Genomic DNA, 20,697 nt, shown 5'->3' with positions numbered 1-20,697 from the left:
CGAATACCTCTAGTCTTTCCTCATCATCCTTTTCAGCGTGAACGTTTCCAACTCGTAAAGCGCTGTGCATCATATCAAACTTTTCACTAACCTTTCTTAACACTCTGACCCAACGAACTTTTCAGCACCTCTTTTTTATTCATCAACGAGGTTTCTGTTTATCAACTTCCAATATGTGGACTAACATTCTGTATACACCAGGGCTTGTATCGCTTACATTTTTCTTGCTACCAGGAATCTTACGGATTGAAACTGGGGTGGTATATAGATTCACTTGCCAGTCTTCTATTGAATTTTTCTTCGAGGTTGGAAGGTGTGCGATTTCCTCGGCCTATCCAACCCGTGAAACGCTGTGTATCATATCACTAGTCTTTTTTTTACAGTCTCACAAAAAGATCCTAAGAACACCTCTTTCCTATTTAATTAACGAGATTTCTATTGTTGAATAAAAACTTTTGGGCTATGTCGCCGCGTCAATTCTTGGGTGGCCCCAACGTTTCCCGACCGATGCTTGTCGCTTTCCCAAGGGATTCTGAGAATGAGTTTTTATTCAACATGACGAGTACCCACGAAAGTTTTAACGAAGAGATTTCTATTGATAAACTTGTATCGGTTGCCTTTTTCTCGCTACACGAAATCTTACCGATTGAAACTGCGGTGGTTCATAGAGTCACTAGCCAGCCTCCTATTGAGTTTTCCTTCGTGGTAGGGAAGATGTGTGATTTCCTTCGACCAACCGCGTAAGATCACCGCTTCCGTGTAGTCTTGGATTGCTTTATGGGCTCCGCCAGTCTCTTTCGGGTCACTGCTCGCCAGGAAGAAGGAGATTTGCCGTAAGCATATTTCCTCTCGTCCATTCCTCCTCGAAATGGCGTTAGTGTTTTCGTACCCTGATGCCCCTCGAGCTGTGCAGCTACTTTCGTTCCACGTCGTTGATCTCACGTCAATCACCCTGTTTATCGATTCATGCAAATGGCCAGTGTAGTTGAGCCATCAATATGCGCAAGCGAAACAACCCTTCGTCCAAGCATTATTGCTGATGTTCTTCCCTTATGGGACTAGGTCACAGTCTCACGTATTCCTTGGTCTTCAATATAATTCCCCGAGAATATTGGCGGAAAAGATATTTCTTTCCATGCGTCCCACACTTAGTAATATTCTCCGACCATTGTTTCAACCCTTTACTTTACCGCGGTGGAAAGGCTTTTTCGTACGACCCTTACAGCTACACTGGCGGTATTAATTCTTTACTACCCCTTGTCGGGCTTATAGGCCATCAAAAGACTATTATGAATTGTTGTTTTTGTTCTAGATGTTTATATTATAAGTCTATAATAACTTAATTTTCAAGCAGGTGCATATTTTTGCTTAGTTAAAGGCTGTTGTGTTGAGCGAAATGATGTCAAACGGGAAAGGTTCAATGATTCAAAGCGTAAATTAAATTTTGTGTTAATATAATTGTTATCGCATATAAAATTCTCTTAATTGCCATGGGAAAATATTCCCTCGGGCCAAGAATAGAGCCGCGGAACTTAGGCTTTCCAGAACACAGCTTCGATCACTATGTTTTTGTTCATATTTTGTCATAGTAATTTTTTCCGCGGTTGAAAGGCTTCCGCGTTCCCATTGGCCCTTAGAGCTACACTTGCGGGATTAATTCTAAATCACTCCCGTTAGGGTCACCCTTGCCAGATAGGTCGAAGGATAGGAGCCAGACAAAAGGTAGTCCACGCGATGTACCACGTAAAAAACACTGTAGGAATGGAAGTTGAAAACTCCAACAACTATCTCTTCCCTGAAAACATGAAATACAATTAAATGAGTCCCGGAAACTCATCGAACGGGACCCGTCCGCAAAGTGTGGGTGTCGATCACGGCAGCGAGGTCGGCAAGGTCACAGAGGTTGTCAACGTGCGAAACCCTTGCAGAGACAGAAAGAGAGAAAAGTTTTAAGTGATGCTTTGTTTAATATGAAACCGTAAAGAGGATATGGTTTGCTTCTAAACTTAAAGTGGAATGGATGCGTGCTATTTTATAATTCATGGCTAATCATCTTGTGACCGAGGCGTTATTGAGAATTTCTATTATAAATTTTGTCTTACCCTTGTTTTCGTACTCTTTACAACGTTGTTGGTTTTCATCTGAGATGACCACAAATTGAAGTCTCATAGTTGTTTCGTATATCCTCACGACGTTTCTGATGAGAGAGAAACGATAAATTAAGGTGAAATACATCGCCATCGATTTTCATTCTATGGTTATGCATATTTATGCGAATCAAATCAGTCGATGAATATTTCTCCAGCTAAGATGTTTGAGACAGCTTCAACAGGAGTACGTCTCTAGGTATCTGATTTATTCCCTTCAATTGGAGCGTAATATTTATACGTGAAAAATTGTGATTCATTCGTACGGAAATTTTTCTCAACAATGGGAATATTGAGTTCGAATCGTGGTTAAAGCTACTGTGAATAGTTTTTAACCCAGTAAATTATCAAAACTGGCATTGGTGAAGAAATCCTCTGATAACCGCGATATCTACTTCAGAATTATTTATGTGTTGTAATTCGTTTTTACCCCGACCATGAAGTACTTGAATAAATACTAGGTGGGACTCCGTAAGCACATCTCCTGTTCATGGGCGTACCCAGAATCAAAACTAGGGGTGGGGGGCAAAACTAGCTGTGGTCGTTCAAGCTGTAACTTTTTTGCGCAGAAAAGCTTAATGATACCAAAATTTTAAGGAAATAATGACAGCTATTTATTAGTTTAAAAAAAAATTATTTGCTTAAAAAAATAATGATTTTTATTTTAGTTCCATGTCTTATACTAATATCTCTTCTAGTTTATTCTCGGTGTTTCTCAGGCTATTTTTTATTCCTTCTTGAGGTAAAACTCGATGCTTCGATGTTCTGTCTCCAAATACTTAGAAGGAGACTGACTGCAAAAAAGGCCTAAATGAATGTTGCCCTCCAGACGTGGGCGCCCGAAATTACGGGGCCCAATTGGTTCCAAATTACAAAATGCATTATACGTGTACTGTGTGCGAGGGGTAGGAAATTTTTTCCACTAATTTATTCTAATTATTGATAACATCTATAAAAATCTGAACATTTAAAGAACAAAATGGGTGATATTTCCAATAAAAACCGGATTTCATTTGTTTTGAGTTCGCCTTCAGAAACGACTTAAATAGTAGTTTATTATTACACAATGGATTTTAGAAAATTTAAGTACTTAATTATCAACAATGTGACAATAAAAATGCTTCCTTATAAAATATTAATTATTTTTATGCTTGATAAATCATTACGAATTGTTTTTAACAATTTTTGGAATCATTTCCATCAGCATTACATTTATTGATTTTTTCCAATTTTTTTTAGAACTAAATTTTTTATTTTCGCATCTGGGGGGGGGGGGCAGTTGCCCCTCCTTGCCCTCCGCTCTGTACGCACATCTCCTGTTCTCTTTATCTTTGTTGTATTTTTGCTGGCGGCTGGTGTCCGAACACCCCCTATTGAGGCGACTTGCAGGGAAGCATGTAGATGCATAGCTCCATCATCGGCTACGGGAGCAATTGGGCGCTCTGCTTTCGTTGATTCTTCGGATACTCGTTAGAGACGGCTTCAACCTCGGTTGGCGCTGTGCTCTCGCGTTCATTTGTTCGCGACTGGAACACCGTGGGGCGTTCGTTATCAGGCGGATGCGATGGTACCGTCGGAGAAAGAAGAAGAAAAAAAATAGGCGCGCGGAGGAGAGTAATGTGGGAATCTGGCGGCGTGCGTCATCAGCGCCGGTGGCGGCGGCGGCGACGGTTGGGCCGTCGGCGGATGTGAAGGGACGCCCCGTGGCCGAAAATGCGCGAGTCGGGCTCCATGGTAGGGTAGGGGAGCAGGGACGGAGCTACTGTTTAAACATACGCGTTCATTAATAACAAAATATGCATTCTAAAAATACGCCAAAGCCGTTTTATCTCGTATCTTAATGCGAGGGGGTTAGAAGCCAAGGGTACAAGTGATTTTTTTCTCAACAGAGTTAGGTAAAGTTAATTGTTAGAAGAAATATACAAAAATTGGTTGCCAAGGGATACGAGTGAGACTCAGTTCTGTGCTGACACCGAGTGGAAAATCAAATTCACTATATCAAATGTCTTATTCTTCTCGTTTCTTTTCTATACCTAATTTCTGTATCTAACTGTGAATAGAAAAAAGAAATCACTTGTACCCATTGGCTTCCAAACCACTCAATTAATGTTTTGAAATTACTGTGGAAGATGAATGCTGTAGACATAGTACTATTCCCTAGTTTAGTCACAAAATTCATGAAGTTGACAAAAAAATGATTGTACGGTTTACGGAGTCTTTTATCGCTCTGGTGTATCTAAATTTTCGAATTTTTCATAAAACAAGAAGCAAATCAGAATTTAGAATAAAATTTTATTTAAGATAACGTATTCTTCATTATTTCATCATGCACTCAAGCCCGAATAAAAATTCTCAAAGGACAGCGGCTCATCATTTTGACGCCGACTGTAGGGCGGGGCAAAGGGGACGCGTGCCTATTAAACAACATTATCGACAAAGCTCGAGGAAATTCACTCAAGTGTCACCATCACATCTAGTTCAAATTTTTTTATGTGATAGAAAAGGGAGGTGTAGCTTTTCTTTCAGCCACCAACGCTGGAATATTTTTCGGGATATTTTCGACGCAAAGTACCAGGAAAGCACCTAAATTTATGCTACCCGCAGAAAAACAATACCACTTATACTTTCTAGGACGAAGAGAACGCGGTGTATTGTTGTGATGTTGGTTACATAAAAGGCGTTTAACTTTCCGTCGCTTGAACGAGGAATGTGATACTCAAGATTAAAGTAGGTGGGGAAATACTTGAGCAGATAAAGCAATTCAACTATTTAGGAAGCACATTGGAGGGAAACGGATACACTGTATCCGATACAGTCGTAAAGACAACAGGAAGAGGATTGCCTTGGCAAAAGAGGCGTTCATGAACAGGATGGAACTTATGAGAGGATCATTATGTTAGAGTTTGAAGAGAAGGCTAGTGAAGAGTTTGATCTGGAGTGTAGCTCTTTGCGGTGCGGACGCGAAGGAAGGAGCACGAGAGAAGATTGGAGGCATTCGAGGTGTGGTTGTAGAGAAGAATGGAGGAGGTGTAGTGGACGGAGAGGAAGAGAAACGAAGAAGTGCTTGACATGGTATGTGATGAGAGGCAGCTTTTAGATGAGATACGGAGGAGACAGAAGGTATGGATGGAGTGAGTACTTAGCGGGGATGGTATGTTGAAAACAGTGTTAGAGGGAAGAATGATAGGCAAACGAGAGAGAGGAAGGAAGAAAATTGGATTTTTAGATAGGATGAAAGGTGAAGGGGCTTTCTCTGAATTGTGTGGCTTGTTCGGAATTCTTGAATTAAAGAGAGAAGTACTTGAAGAAAGGGGATTTTCCCTTAATGCTTCCATGCACTCAATGCTTAATGCACTCCATAGAAACCTACCTTAATCGGTAGAATACTATAATAATAATATCTCGAAAAGTATTAAAGCGTTGGCGGCTGAAACAAAAGCTATACCTTATGCGTATCCCTTTTCTATCACACAGCAATATTTGAACGAGATCTGGTGGTGACCCTTGAGGGATTTCCCTTGTTAATAACAAATATACGTTTGGTAATTTCAAATACAGCGTCTCAAAGAAACATCTTACTGTTGCATTATATTTTAGTGGTGGGGAGGGAGGGAGCGAGGATCAGGGAAGGGAGGGCGCCCATCTGATCTTTGCCCTCCCCCCCCTGACCAAACTCCTGGTTCCGGCCCTGTTAGTGGTTGCATGGGCGCAAAATTAAATTTCATTCATTCACGGCGTGCCTCCTCGTCATCGTCCGTTTTGTTGCCCGTCTGCAGCGTTGATCGATTAAAAATTTTGCAGAATCCAATGATTTTGTTTTTAAAGGATGTCGTTTTAAAGAGCCCGTCCATCTGGGCGCGGATGCAGGTGGATAGTAGTGTCTTTTACCAGATGATTGCTCTGTGAGCCGAAACGCTTCAGACGCATTAAAATAATTTTGAAAAAGTGCAACTATCTTTTATTTCTAATGTCTAACTTCCACTACATCACGCCTGAATCAGTTGAATTTATTCGGATAGTTATGGGTTGTGATTTAAGGGTAGCTGCGCCGATATTAGTATTCATTCTGGCTGGCCCGTTCTTATCGGTTTATCTCTTTTCAGGTCGATGTTCTTATACCCTTTCTTCTTTCCCATAAGCTATGTTTTATTCAATTTTTTTAGTCATAAAGCATAAAAACAGGTTGATACGCTAACATTCTAGCGGTACATTTGCCTATCACCTTATGTTTATGTTTCCATTGTACTTGTGAGGACGATTGGGGGCCAGTTTTTAATTTAAAGAATATTTTCAAGGTATGCTGCCCTATTTTAATTAGAGATTTATGGTCCCTTATAAATAAAGTTCTCCTTCCTAAGCTAATTTCAATCACTATTTCTCGATCAGTCTTCCTCACTGCGAGCACTAAGTAAGCCATTTGTCAAAAGATACTGAGAAGAAGTCTCACTATTATAAGTTAGGTCAGCCAGTAATGCGTGATTAGCCTGTAATGCCATGAAACAAAAGATAAATTGTGACTCATCGTTTTGAAAATTTTTGTCAACAATGGGAATATTGAATTCGAGGCGTGTTTAAAGCTACAATCAAGTTTTTAATCCACTGAATCATCAAGGCTCCTATTGGTCAAGAAATCTAATGATAACTGATGTATCTAATGTGGAAATCAGGAAAACCATAGGTTCGCTCCCGCAGAGTATGCAATTTTCGCACAGCCCGGGAATTTTGTTACTCGGCTGGGTTAATTATTGTTCGTTAAAGCTGTTTTTCTGAGGATTGTTTTAAAATTAAACTACTGCGAGTATTGTTTCGGACTATGATCTTTTCCAAATATCTTTGCGACTGGCCCATTCGTGTAAGCTCGGAATGTTCCGAGAGACGTCGCGGCAGGTGGTGGGGCCTGCGACATTTGGGAAATGGGATTGGAAGAGAGGGACGTGGGCGTTGCCATGTTTTCTCAAAAGACTTGCCACCAAATTGAAAAAAAATACTTGTCTAAAAAACTCTCTTCTCATTTGACAACACATTTTAAGTTACTCACAAAGCGCCGCCACGAAGGTCTGAAAGGTACTGGATTTCCCGGAGGTTAGGCTCTACCTATCGCATTTTGGTCGGTTTTCAGGAAGTCACGTGCCCTCTGCACTCTCCTCCCAAAAAACTTGGCCCTGCCTCTCAGTCGAAAAGATATTTGAAATGAACTTTATTATAACTGAGAACTTCAGGCTTGACTATGTGAAACCTCTCTATGTTGAAAATAAAGGAGTAAAACTTTTTCATGTTTACTATTGTATAAATATGGGCATGACCCGGGTTTCGCAGCATAGTTACATCTTCAGGTGACTGATCTTTTAGTATACATAAATATAAGATGCATGTAAGGTCAGTCACCTGTAGCTGTAACTACGTTGCGAAACCCGGGCCGTGCCCATATTAATATAATAGTGAACCTGACAAAGTTTTGAACTTAAGTAATTTAAAAAAACTGCTTTGGGGTAACCTAATGCACATGTGACCAGTGGATACGAAACCCTAGGGCGGGCTCGCCGGCTACTCTTCTGGGGGCAGGGTCTGGAAGCGTTTGCTTATCACCTCTGCACCCCAGAAGGGGAGGACTGGAGGGCAAAAAGGAAGGAGGCGCCGCCGCGATAGGAGCCCGACGACGCCTCCTGGGAGTGGATAGGGAAGGAAGGGAAGGGACGAGGAATCCCGCACCGTCACAGAGGCGGGCGGGTCCTACCATCAGCGAAACCTGGCAACAGCCATTGCTATTCTAACAATTTTGGAGGATTATCGTATGAGGAAGAATAATCCAACGATCAAATCGTTAGATGCACATATAATCAATGTAAACCTACCTTTAAACGATTGATTGGCTATAACCCAATGTGTTTTTTTTTTTGCAGGTGCAGATTGGACGGTTGATCGCGACCCCCCGAGGTCCGCCCCCCGCCCCAAGATTCCCTCTCCCCCCCCTCGGGCGCCGTCCCCCGCCGCGGGCAGCCGGAGGAGCCCCTTCCTCTTCCTCCCTTGCCCCTTCCGGGTCCCCACGCCCCCCCTGTGGCGGCCCGCGCGCGGGACGACCATGGCCGTGAGCAGGCTGCACCCGGCCCCCCCGCACCACCACCAGCCCACGCAGCAGGTGCAGCCGCACCACCGAGAGCACACGCACCACATCGCCTCGTCGCTCATGTCGTGCGTGCGAGAGTCCTCGCCCGTGGACGACCCGGAGGAGGGCGGCGATGAGGCCGCCGAAGGCCTCGGAGGCGGCGGTGGAGGCGGAGGAGCAGAGAGCAGGAAGCAAGGCAGACACGGTGAGGATGATTTGCGATTATAATAATAATAATAATGATATACCAGACCTCAGCACAAATGTAAACCACTGGAAAAAATATTAGAAACCCGGATATTTACTATTCTTAATCGACTGTAGTTGCTTAGTTATCCCATCAGGTTGTATAGATATTTCTTCCATCGATTCCTCAGTATATGGGATGTCTAAATTAAATTGAGTATCATCAGTAGTGTATACACTTTCGAAGTACGAAGACTATGCTGTGTCACTTGTATACAATTATTGTGACCATGAGCGGTGAAAATAGCGAAAAAAAATCGCTCAATAAGTTGTTTAAAGGGAAGGAAAAGAAACAGTGAACGCTCATTAGCTGTAATCCATGCTGGAGGTCGTGCTAGCAACCTCCAGCCGACTCGTAGGCTGTATTGGGTCCAGACTATTTACAAAGGTAAAACAATGGCATGTAGCCGACCTGACGTAGTAGCACTTCAGAATAAAAAAGATATAATTACTTGCCTTACGACATATCAGTTCCCTCCAATCAGAATATCCATCACAATTGCAGCGAAAAAGTATAAAAAATACGCGCCCTTAGCAATAGAAGTAGATATAATTTTGAAATCAAACCAAAATGGAATATTATTAGGATCCTGCCCGTCATTTGACTATGCCAGAATACCTGAGAATATTCTGAGATAGAATTATAATACAAATTTTAATATGTATGTAATCTAAAGTAATTATTATTAAATTTCATTTCTTTTTAGCGGAATTAAAAATTCCCTAATACAATAAAATCAGAATATGTACATAATTTATAAACTATTAATGAATGAATATTTTTTATCTTTTTAAATTAAAATGTGTTTTGAATTTATTGAAGGTTGTATGTTTTGGGGACGAATGTATATAAGAAGTTTATGTTTTTAAACTACCTAACCAATTTTCTTGCGAACGTTTTGCTATTGCATTATGGCATCAACGGGGCTTGAGACCTGAAATCTTTACGGCTCTCAATGTTTAGAAGTTCAAATTAGAGTAATAGACCTATATTCCGTGCATTAGTTTTTAAAATTCTTAATTCTGGTTTCAAAGGGCATAGCCGGATAAGAAGGTGAAAAGTCCCCCCTCCCGGATTTTTCCCGTACTTGGGGTATGCGATTTGGGATCAAATAGGACAAACATCCCCATATTTCCAGCCCGCTATGTGCCCACCAGGGCCGGCTAGATCGAAAATACGATTTTCACTCTTTTTTTAATATCTCGGTCAAGAAAGCATATTTTTTAATGCGGTTTGCGGCATTTGAAACCTTATTTGATGGCACATATTTTCATTTTTTGACAAGAACTTCGGGCGGGGAAAGAAGATATGGCGTCGATTTGAAAATTTCTAATGCAAGTTTTCATAAAAATTTCTTGAGAGGGCCAAAAAGAAAAAACGTTTTCTGGAAGTGTTTTTTAATACCTTTCGGCTGGCGTATTGAAAACGTAACTTTTAGGTGGTGGAACATCGCGAAAAATGCGATTGAAAATATGCGATTTTGGCCATTTGGCTCTATGCTCTGGCCCTCCATAACACCCATTTTTAGTTATTATAGTATTGTACCGATTAAAGTGCTCACCACAGGGACAGAATTGTATTGATAATGGTGCCGAAAATGGCTTAAGGGCCTCCGAAAACTGCCGGAATGTAAGAATTTAGATTAAGAAAATGAGCTCGATTTGAGTTTTCCCCGCGTTGTATCTACGCGCAAGTGTAGTTTCATTTGTGGATATACCGCTACAAATTACCTCCATCCTGTTCCCGTATAAGCTAGATTGAAGGGGGTGGAGGATGATCATTTCTTTCAAAAATGTGGTCTGTAAAGGCTATCTACATGATAAGCGGTTTTTACCAATGAAATTCCCACTTTCCGTATCTACTGCATAAGTATTTCCTTGCATCTTTCTAAAATTCGTCTATTTGTGGACAAAGTCGAATATTTATCTAACCGCAGTTTGACGGCGAAACTTGGTGACTTCCTTTTTCTAGAGAACTGATTGTCCGCGAACTTTTACTGTTTTGTCATGGGACCAAGTAACAGAGTTGTGTGTTAACGTCGGCGAGATATTCGAATATTAGGTCAGTCACTCAAGGGCTGATAGTTTTTCTTTTTAAGCTCCAAACCGGAAACATGAACAGTACTAGCTCCTCTTTGTAAACCATTCCCTATTTTTACCCTTGATGGGTTGTGATTGTTATGCCCGGACCCTTTGTGGCCAATCAAAATGATGCCGATTCTCTAAAATCACTCTTGCAATCGGTATGTCCAGTAATAATTTTATGAAAAAAGGTGACATTTTGATTCTGGATAGAGGATTTCGGGATGTTGTGTCATATTTAGAAGATAAGTTAGAGTTAAGCGTGCCGATGCCGACGCTGAAATTGTCTTCAGGGCCCTTGAAAACGCCCGAGTAAGCTAAAAAGAATTTCCCTGCTTCCAACCCCCTCCGTCATTCCTTTCAATGAGAATTTATTGAACTTCCTCAATGTCCTTATCAGATGTAAATTCATTGAAATTACCTCACCTATGCTAAACTATGTGGATATCATTATAACTTTATGATAGCTGTTTGCTGATATGAAAAAACTTATGGGTTTCAACTTTTTCCCAGTTGGCATACAAATAAAAAAAATCTTGTGAACAGTAACTAGCCGAAAAGATGAATTTTCACCATACAATTTTATATTGACTCCAGGATGTCAATAAAAATCGCTCTTGAAAGGTTATTCGTCATCCTCTGAATATTCATTGATGCATGTTACTACGTTGTCCGTCAAAACAAATGCTAGTTAAAATCTTATTTAATATTACTTAATAAAATCAAGGTCTTGCGATTTTATCTTGGTACTGCCCGTAGGATAAATAATAAATTGTTGCTGCTATATGAGCGCAACACCCTATTCTTCCATTCCATTACCACAGTCACAGAAATATCTCAATATGCTGCCCCATACGATGCCATTCGCTGTAATTATATTCTAAATAAAAATTATAGTTCGTTATATTTTAATGATATTTTTCCTTAATACTAACAATACCTACCCGTCTTAATTTAGCCACGAAATAACAATTTATTCAATTCTTTAGTCGTTATCTGAGCTCGCATGCCTTTCAGCGTCGGCATCGGCACGCTTAACTCTAACTTATCTTCTAAATATGACACAACATCCCGAAATCCTCTATCCAGAATCAAAATGTCACCTTTTTTCATAAAATTATTACTGGACATACCGATTGCAAGAGTGATTTTAGAGAATCGGCATCATTTTGATTGGCCACAAAGGGTCCGGGCATAACAATCACAACCCATCAAGGGTAAAAATAGGGAATGGTTTACAAAGAGGAGCTAGTACTGTTCATGTTTCCGGTTTGGAGCTTAAAAAGAAAAACTATCAGCCCTTGAGTGACTGACCTAATATTCGAATATCTCGCCGACGTTAACACACAACTCTGTTACTTGGTCCCATGACAAAACAGTAAAAGTTCGCGGACAATCAGTTCTCTAGAAAAAGGAAGTCACTAAGTTTCGCCGTCAAACTGCGGTTAGATAAATATTCGACTTTGTCCACAAATAGACGAATTTTAGAAAGATGCAAGGAAATACTTATGCAGTAGATACGGAAAGTGGGAATTTCATTGGTAAAAACCGCTTATCATGTAGATAGCCTTTACAGACCACATTTTTGAAAGAAATGATCATCCTCCACCCCCTTCAATCTAGCTTATACGGGAACAGGATGGAGGTAATTTGTAGCGGTATATCCACAAATGAAACTACACTTGCGCGTAGATACAACGCGGGGAAAACTCAAATCGAGCTCATTTTCTTAATCTAAATTCTTACATTCCGGCAGTTTTCGGAGGCCCTTAAGCCATTTTCGGCACCATTATCAATACAATTCTGTCCCTGTGGTGAGCACTTTAATCGGTACAATACTATAATAACTAAAAATGGGTGTTATGGAGGGCCAGAGCATAGAGCCAAATGGCCAAAATCGCATATTTTCAATCGCATTTTTCGCGATGTTCCACCACCTAAAAGTTACGTTTTCAATACGCCAGCCGAAAGGTATTAAAAAACACTTCCAGAAAACGTTTTTTCTTTTTGGCCCTCTCAAGAAATTTTTATGAAAACTTGCATTAGAAATTTTCAAATCGACGCCATATCTTCTTTCCCCGCCCGAAGTTCTTGTCAAAAAATGAAAATATGTGCCATCAAATAAGGTTTCAAATGCCGCAAACCGCATTAAAAAATATGCTTTCTTGACCGAGATATTAAAAAAAGAGTGAAAATCGTATTTTCGATCTAGCCGGCCCTGGTGGGCACATAGCGGGCTGGAAATATGGGGATGTTTGTCCTATTTGATCCCAAATCGCATACCCCAAGTACGGGAAAAATCCGGGAGGGGGGACTTTTCACCTTCTTATCCGGCTATGCCCTTTGGAATCAGCCCACATTCAGTGATTATATATTTCATCGCATGTAATCCATTCTTTCGCATGTCAAAATTGTATGGCTTTAGCTAAGCATTCATTCCTTCTCTACGCAATGAGAACAGATCAATGGACTGGAAATTAGATTCACTCCAAACAAACAATTCTCTTCTTTACCTCGACTTCAGTTCAAAATCCATCCAATAATGCCTGAAAGTTTCTTAGTGCACCGCAGTAAAAGAATCGAATATAATTTGGATATACCCGTTTTTTCTATTATTCTAGAATACCTTTATTCTGAGATGGAAATATAATAAAAATTAAATTATTTATTTATATAGCGTAATTATTAAACTGGATTTATGCTTGGCTTAGGTAAAAAAAATGCCTTAATACGGACTTAGTTTGCACTCACCGTCTATTTGAAATTTGAAGATTAACGCAGTGGCGTAGCCAGGGATTTTGTTCGGGGGGGGGTCCACAACCAGGGTACTAAGTAGAGGGTTTTAAACAAATTTTAACACTTTCCATAATCGAAAAACACTTAATTTTTCAAAGAAATATTTTGTAAATTTATCATTTGCAATATTTGATTTTCTTTTGTGACGCAAAGTAAGGGTGCTTTTATATTTCGGGGGGGTGCGGACCCCCCCAACAACCCCCTTCGATATGCCACTGGCCGAACGCTTTATAATTTGTATCGTGCACCTACCAGTTTTCTGTATCACTTCAATCTTGGATATTTGGATTTTTTTTTCTCTGTAACTTCAACCTCATATCGGTTTTAGTCTTGAACCTATACTAATTTTTCGTGCGCTCTGGCCCCAGTCGTTCTGAAGCGGGAAATGGCTCTCGCTACTCTGGCGTCTTATCATGTTTTTATCCGTCACCCTTGGCCTTCTCCTCCTCGCCTCTCCAATGACCCTGATAATGCGGCTAATTAGTTTTCATGTCACGGACTTTTGTGGACTTATTTCTTTTCGTCCAATCCTCAGAGAGCTTCATTTGTCACTCCGGCAGCCCATTTACGCCGGCCATTCCTTTCACGACGCCATATTTTCTTAGGTGATAATTTTCTTCTCTCCGATGGTCTCGTTGACGTCTCCTCGGGCAAAAAAAATTCATTCTCGAGATTGCTGAATATTTTCACGGTTCCCAAAGCGGAGATATTTTCGTCCTCAAGTGTTTCCTTTAGTAGACCAGTCTTGGTGTTCTTGGGTAATCTTCTCACTTCGACTGTCTCTAATGATTTTCTCCTAATTATAAATATAATCATCATCTTGTACTTTCAAGTGTTTAGATTCCTAATTGATTTTCTACAGTGTTTTCATCGGCTTCAAAAGAGTTCCTGCTCTCCTATTCTAAATAAATTTTCATGCCGTAGGTTGTTCTATATAAATTCTGTTTATGAGTCAATACGTTTTTAGATACACAGGCAAGTTCTGGATTTTTTATTTGTTGCAACTAGTAAAAGAGAATTTATCTATTTTAGAAAACATTCGACTTCTGTAGTCGTACAGAAATTCACGTTTCGGCATTTGAATCATTACTTAATGAGTACTCGCTCGTTTGCGCCTATCAGTCGCGATGATACATTGTTTTGTAATTAAATCTGATAAAAATTATATTTTCCAGGGCTTGAAACTTTCGAACTATTAAGTTAAATATTAATATGTTGGAAAGTGCCGGCCAAATAAGACTCCCTTTTACTCGTATGCCCTAAGTTAGTCTTAATGGCATCCCATTTTCTTCAATAGGAATTAATTAGGGAATAATTTTAATTAATTAATAATAATCAAGTATTCCTTATAAACAGACTATTATTTAATAATATCCCATGACCCAAAAAAAACTTTCCTTATCCTTTCCGTATTTACTAACGCACAAGAAGCCGGAGATTTCATGACCCCAAGCATACTATCGAGTATTCATAGGACCACCGCTAACCATTGTTGGCTTAGATAAGAAGCGATCCATTTTTTTAGCAATTTTTATAAAGGTCTTAAATTTATAATAATCTCGTTTTTGTTTGCAATAATAAAGCTCGTTCTTTAGCTAAAATATATGATAGGCCGGGTATTCGAATATTACGCAATGCGCAAGATTCCATAAATAGTGTTTTGAACATCCGCACGAGCCTAATCGAGAAAAGACACATTTTTTACTCCCAAATGTAAAATGCTCATATAAAACTTCATGGCCACGCGAGTCCTAAATCCGCTTCACTCCTTTGGAAAGCGTGAATTCCGCTGCTCTTCACGATTTGGAGCGATTGGATCCACGACCACTCTAACGTGCTCTTTGAGTTCTCTATTCAATTTGGCATTATGACAGCTTAAAATATATTGTACCAAGCTTTAATAAACATACCTAGTGCATCAGGTTGAAAAAAGGGGGCAGTGTAAAATTTTTTGTATTACTTACGTTTTGGAGTCGTATTAGGATGGCAAGAGTTTAAGGATTACTTGGAGAACAGATTTCAATTTTTTGCGTAGTAACTATTGAGTTATCATAAAAAAAATGATTTGTATTAGTCGTGTTTAAATTTATTTTATTTTATTAATATAAGTGTGATTAAAAAGTTTTTCATAAGTAAAACGTCGTAATAGCATACATGCGTTGTGTAATTTCAACTGCCGCATTTCAAAAAATTAGCTTATGTAGTTAATCTATTTTAGTGGTGGTGGAGGGGGATAGGGAGAAGGGGGCGGCAAACTGATTGCCTCCCCTGACAACTCTTAGTTCCGGCTCTGGGTGGGTGGCTGCGGTTAAAGATGCAGGTAGCATTTAATCCTCATTATTAATCCGCTAAAGTATTGCGGAGGATAATTAAATGTGAAGAAAGTAGATAGGATTGCTGGGAGAATGGTTACACCAACCGTTAAAATGATGTAGAAGTCCGTGAGGTAAAATTTCAAGGCTCTCCCATTAGTTTCTCATCAGAGAAAACGGGTGCACGTTGGGAAAGGCATGTAAATGGTACTTCAATAGGGAGCGATGCGAATAAGTCTCTGGGCGCCGAGGGGGCGCCGGGATAGGTCGGGGGGAAGAGGAAAAAACAAAAGCAGAACTAAATGCGCTCGAGCCTTCACTTTTTGGAGTGTGCCGCGCCGGGGACCCTTGTGTGGGTTAAGTGGCAGTGGGTCTGAAAAGGCTCGCGGAAACCCTTTTCCGGCGACCGTTCCACCACCGCAGCGAGTGAGGGGTTTTAAAAGCGTTCCAAATACCCCAGGAATAATTAATTTCTCAGAGAAATATGTCCCCGTATCCCCAGAGAAAAGTCACTGCTCCTCGTCAGTAAAGGAGGTGCATAAAGGTCAGTGTCAAATTAGTGCTCCATATTTCCTGATGTGTTGCATTAATGGCCTAAATTCAGGCTTAATACATTTTAATGACGTAGTTCCTTTTAACGTTTTCTATAAGAAATCGTTAAAAAATATTTATGAGTGACAATCTTTCTCGAGAATACGGATTACCACCGGAAGTTAATGAAATTTGCAAATTTATTAAGCATCCTTAAATCTCAGCCTGTTTAATAGATTTATTTTTTCATGCAACGGTTTGAGATGTGTTGATAAATAAACAACGGCTAAAGTGGGTGCAAAGCAAAAAACTCAATAAATAAAATAAGATCTTTAAAATTGTGTTTGTTTATTGATCTTTGCTGACCTCCTGACGAAGACAAATAATTTGCCTTCTTCTTGTAATCGAAGGCATTTAGATAAAAACTTCTTGGCTTTCACTGAGAAGGTGATTTTTTAAAAGATAAGTTTTGATCGTGATAATCAATGTAATGGCATAAAAGTTCTATGCGTTTTTAGCGGATAATCATTTTCAATAAGTTCAAATGACTCAGGTGTTATATGGTGGAAGTTCGACCTTTTGAAATGAAGGGTAGGTGCACTTTTCCACAATAATTTTAATGCGCAATACGCGTTACGGCTCAGCGAGACATCACCTTTTCGTCGGTCTTGTACCAGATGATACAAGACCGATGAAAAGATGATGTGTGTGTGGCTCTGTGAGCTGAAACGCGTCGTACGCATTAAAATCATTGTGGAAAAGTACAACTACCTTTCATTTCAGTAAATCATTTTCACCACGTAATATCAGGTAGCATCGCTCATGATCATAATCACATTTTCCCGGCTCGTGTAGCTAGCTCCGTGCTCGTTGGCAGCGCTGTGAATGCTCTTCAATCTCAGCTGTGTGTCCCGCTCAATAATTCCTTGGTTTAGCACTTCAAAGTCGGGAGTAATTAAGACGGAGGCGAAACGGGCTTGTAAGCCTCGAAGACATTGTGCCTCGTTTGGGCCTCGTCCCCTTATCGTTGGCATTTGACTGGGTCTCTAGCGACACAACAGGTTGCAGATAGTTGAATGCGGCGCACAAAAGGTGTGGAAGGAAGAAGTAAGAAGGAAGAATTCATAATCGACTAAGGAAGGACTGAATTCCAGCCCTATTTGATCATCTATGTAAAGTTTCTTTGGGTCTGCCAATATTTACGCACATAGACCAGTGATTTTCCCCCTCAAGGTTGCAGAGGTTGTGAAGGGAATTAATCTGTGAACCCATTCTTCTTTTATTATGATAATAATATGTCTTCATGCAGGCGAGGTTGAGACTAAGAAGTCCCCTCTTCCACCTAACCCCTCGATAGCGTCAATGCAAACTTATTAAAAAATGGTAGATAAACGTTTACAATACAAAAGATATACAATATACACTATTTGTGAAATGTGAAAAAGATAAACAAGCATATGTGAAAATTTTGTGTAAAAAAGATTTGTTTTTGTGGGAAAAAACATGAGGGAAAAAGTATGAAGTACCTAGCGTACCTGAAAGTAGTTTTTGCCAATGCTCTACGATATCACATTTTCACTTAACCCGTTCTTTTGTGCATTAATGGTTGAAATTTGTCGTATTTTGGCAGTGCTCCGTATCAGCCTTTCTTTCTGTTTGTGATATTAATTTTGAAACTCGGTATTACTCCACGATTATAAAATGCGGAGAGAATCATAAATGCCGATACACGTTCGTAATCTTGTGAGATACTTCATCAATTGTCGATATTTTATCTAGTATCACGTGTACTTATTCATTCCTTCATCACATGCCATATGCATTTTGTTAAGACCTAGTTACGGATACTGATACTCCTACGCCTCCTCCGTGGGGAAATTATTCTCTGAATTCGATTATCGGGAAATCCGGGTTCAAATCCCGGCTAAGCCAAACATTTTTTTCATGGCAACCTTCATCCTTGGTGTATATGAATTTGGTCCCGTGCGTGTGCCTGCGTACAGTCACTTGTTTCATGCAGTGCTCAGGCAGTATAAAACCGGACCATATTTGTCCATGTCTAAAAACGCGCTTGATTGATGAATGCCCCCCCCCCCCTCCCCAAGTGAAAATCAGTGTTGGTAAGTAATCGAGTCGAAGTAATCGGTTTACTTGTAAAGATTACTTTTTCAGTAATTTTTACTGGTATCTAATACTTTATAGGAATTGTAATTTTTATTTCTAATTTACTCCTCACGGTGAAAGAGGAATCGTTACTTTCATTGTCAATTGCTCGTAATCGACATTTACTTTACTCATTTCACTGATTTACCTTGGCCTAACTTAAGAGACCCTGAATAGCACAATTTACTAGTTTAGGCTCAGCAACTCTTATTTGTAGTCTACTTATAATGGATACAAAATATGACACCCCTTGTATCGTTACAGCTGTTATAATTGTATGCATCGCAAATTTTTCCACATTGCAATTATTATGCAATATTCGACTAAAGCCAGGTGGTCTCTAGCGTGAACAATCTTACAAGAAGTTATTGTTACTGTAATTTTACTGATTAATTTTTAAAATCAGTAATTTGTATTCGTAATTGATAAGCGGAAACCGGGGTAATACCGTACGGCGGGGCAATACCGTGCACCATAATTTTAGATCCGCTGGAGTATGTAGTGAGCGCTGGGAAGTCCTGCTGCATAGCGGAAGGAAAGCGAAACCGATAAAGACAATCTGGGAGCTTCTGCCTTAACACACGTGCATGTGACGAAATTTTTTCTGTTTTGTCAACTTTTCTTATAATTTTAAAGACTTACTCGAACTGAGGTAAGGGAAACATTTTATTAGTGACTATATTCAAACTAAAGGTTTTGAATGGCCCATATCATGGGCTATTTTTTAATACCAATAACAAGTCCTATATTGTTCTTATTTTAGGTTAGGGTTGAAAATGCTGCGTCATATCGTTCTGGGGCAATTTCGTACACCTTGCATGGGGCAATACCGTGTAAGGCGCAAGGTGTATGGCATTGCCCCGCGTTGAACGATAATGCCCCATATTGTATTATAACTTTTCTGAGCAACTTGAACATTAAAATGCTTATGTGAATTATGAAGGACCTTGAATGTGTGAGTTGCCAATCCTCCCAAGTACAGGCGAACCTCGATAGTCCGAACACACAATAGTCAGAACACCTCAATAATCCGAACGACCTTCATCCGTCGTGTCGTCAGTTTGTCTGTAATATTTATGGATTTTCATATTTTGATGCTACAGTAAAATATTTAATCGTAACTAGAAAAAGATTTTCTTTAATTTTACTTTTATGTTATGCTCACTTTTATTACAGCTAAGATAGGGGGTTGGTATTATTTTAAATTTAATGTAAGCCAATATGTTATGTTTTACTTATTTCGATGATGGAATAAAACTTTAAATTAGGTTCTCCATCTTTGTTTTCCCCCCACAGTATTTGCAATTTCGTTCATCATCACCCGTTAGGGTGTACCAACTGGTGTACGGTATTGCCCCGGCACTCGGGACAATCCCGTGCTGTGTAAGGGTTTTGTAAAATAGGTGTAACACTCAAAGTAAGTTAAATTTTCCAAATATGAAGTATAGAATTGGTGGGAAATCGAATTTTCTTCAAAATAATATGATTGCCTCTTTCTTTGAAGTTTTCAAGTGAAATATATAAAATAAAAATGCTGAAGTGTACTCTATTACCCCGCTCTCCCTAATTTTTGTACGAAGTAAATGTAATTGAGCCCAGCTATTTTTTTCTCAGTGCATAATTTTACCATCGTTGATGACAATGTATCCGTCCGAATGTTGCAGACACGAAGAAGCGTCGCTTCCATCCGCTGCGGGGCCTTCGTCGGATCTTCCGGCGGAAGTCCCGCCGCTCTCCCGAGGATGGATCCCGGGACATGACCCGCGTGCTGGGCGGTGCCGGGTCCTCCACCCTCGGCGGCACGCTGCCTCCGGAGGACCGCCGGGACGCTGGGACAGCTGACCTGGACGAGGCGTACCGCAGCCGCTCAGCCTCGGAACTGCTCTCGGGCGAAGAGGACGACGAGGAGGGCAGTCCAGAGGAGGACAACAACCGGAGGAGGAGGTGAGCTCCCATGGTCCATGAAAGTGTCCACTGGCGGAGCGAGGGGGGGAGGTCCGGACCCCCCCCCCCCCCCGGAATATAAAAACAAATTTTCTTTCTGCCATAAAAGAAAAAAAATATCGAAAAATCATGCTTTTACGAAAGATTTCTTTGACAAATAAATTTTTTTTCGATTATGAAAAGTGTTCAAATTAGTTTAAAACCATCTAATTAGTACCCTATTTTTAAAAAATGTTCCACCCTGGTTTTGGACCCCTCCCGAATGAAATTCCTGGCTACCCCACAGATTGTGTCTCATTGTCTTGATGACTACCTACTTATATATGGGGTTGGTGAAGAGGTACTATAGTAATTAGGAGTCATGTCCAGTCTT

At 40.1% G+C, this 20,697-nt stretch overlaps 1 protein-coding gene across 1 annotated transcript in view; it reads left to right on the top strand.

The window, feature by feature from the left end:
• Nucleotides 1-20,697, top strand: part of LOC124162706 — a 435,651-nt gene that overhangs the window by 370,142 nt on the left and 44,812 nt on the right. Inside the window, exons 3-4 of the mRNA XM_046539314.1 lie at nt 8,048-8,455; nt 20,045-20,324. Coding sequence (XP_046395270.1) covers nt 8,227-8,455; nt 20,045-20,324 — 509 coding nt within the window. The 5' untranslated portion in view covers nt 8,048-8,226. The remainder of the gene's footprint in view (nt 1-8,047; nt 8,456-20,044; nt 20,325-20,697) is intronic.

This window comes from Ischnura elegans, chromosome 7, assembly GCF_921293095.1.
Source record: "Ischnura elegans chromosome 7, ioIscEleg1.1, whole genome shotgun sequence".
NCBI lineage: Eukaryota > Metazoa > Arthropoda > Insecta > Odonata > Coenagrionidae > Ischnura > Ischnura elegans.
The sequence above is the reverse complement of the archived record's forward strand: the minus strand, read 5'-3'. Positions and strand labels throughout refer to the sequence as shown.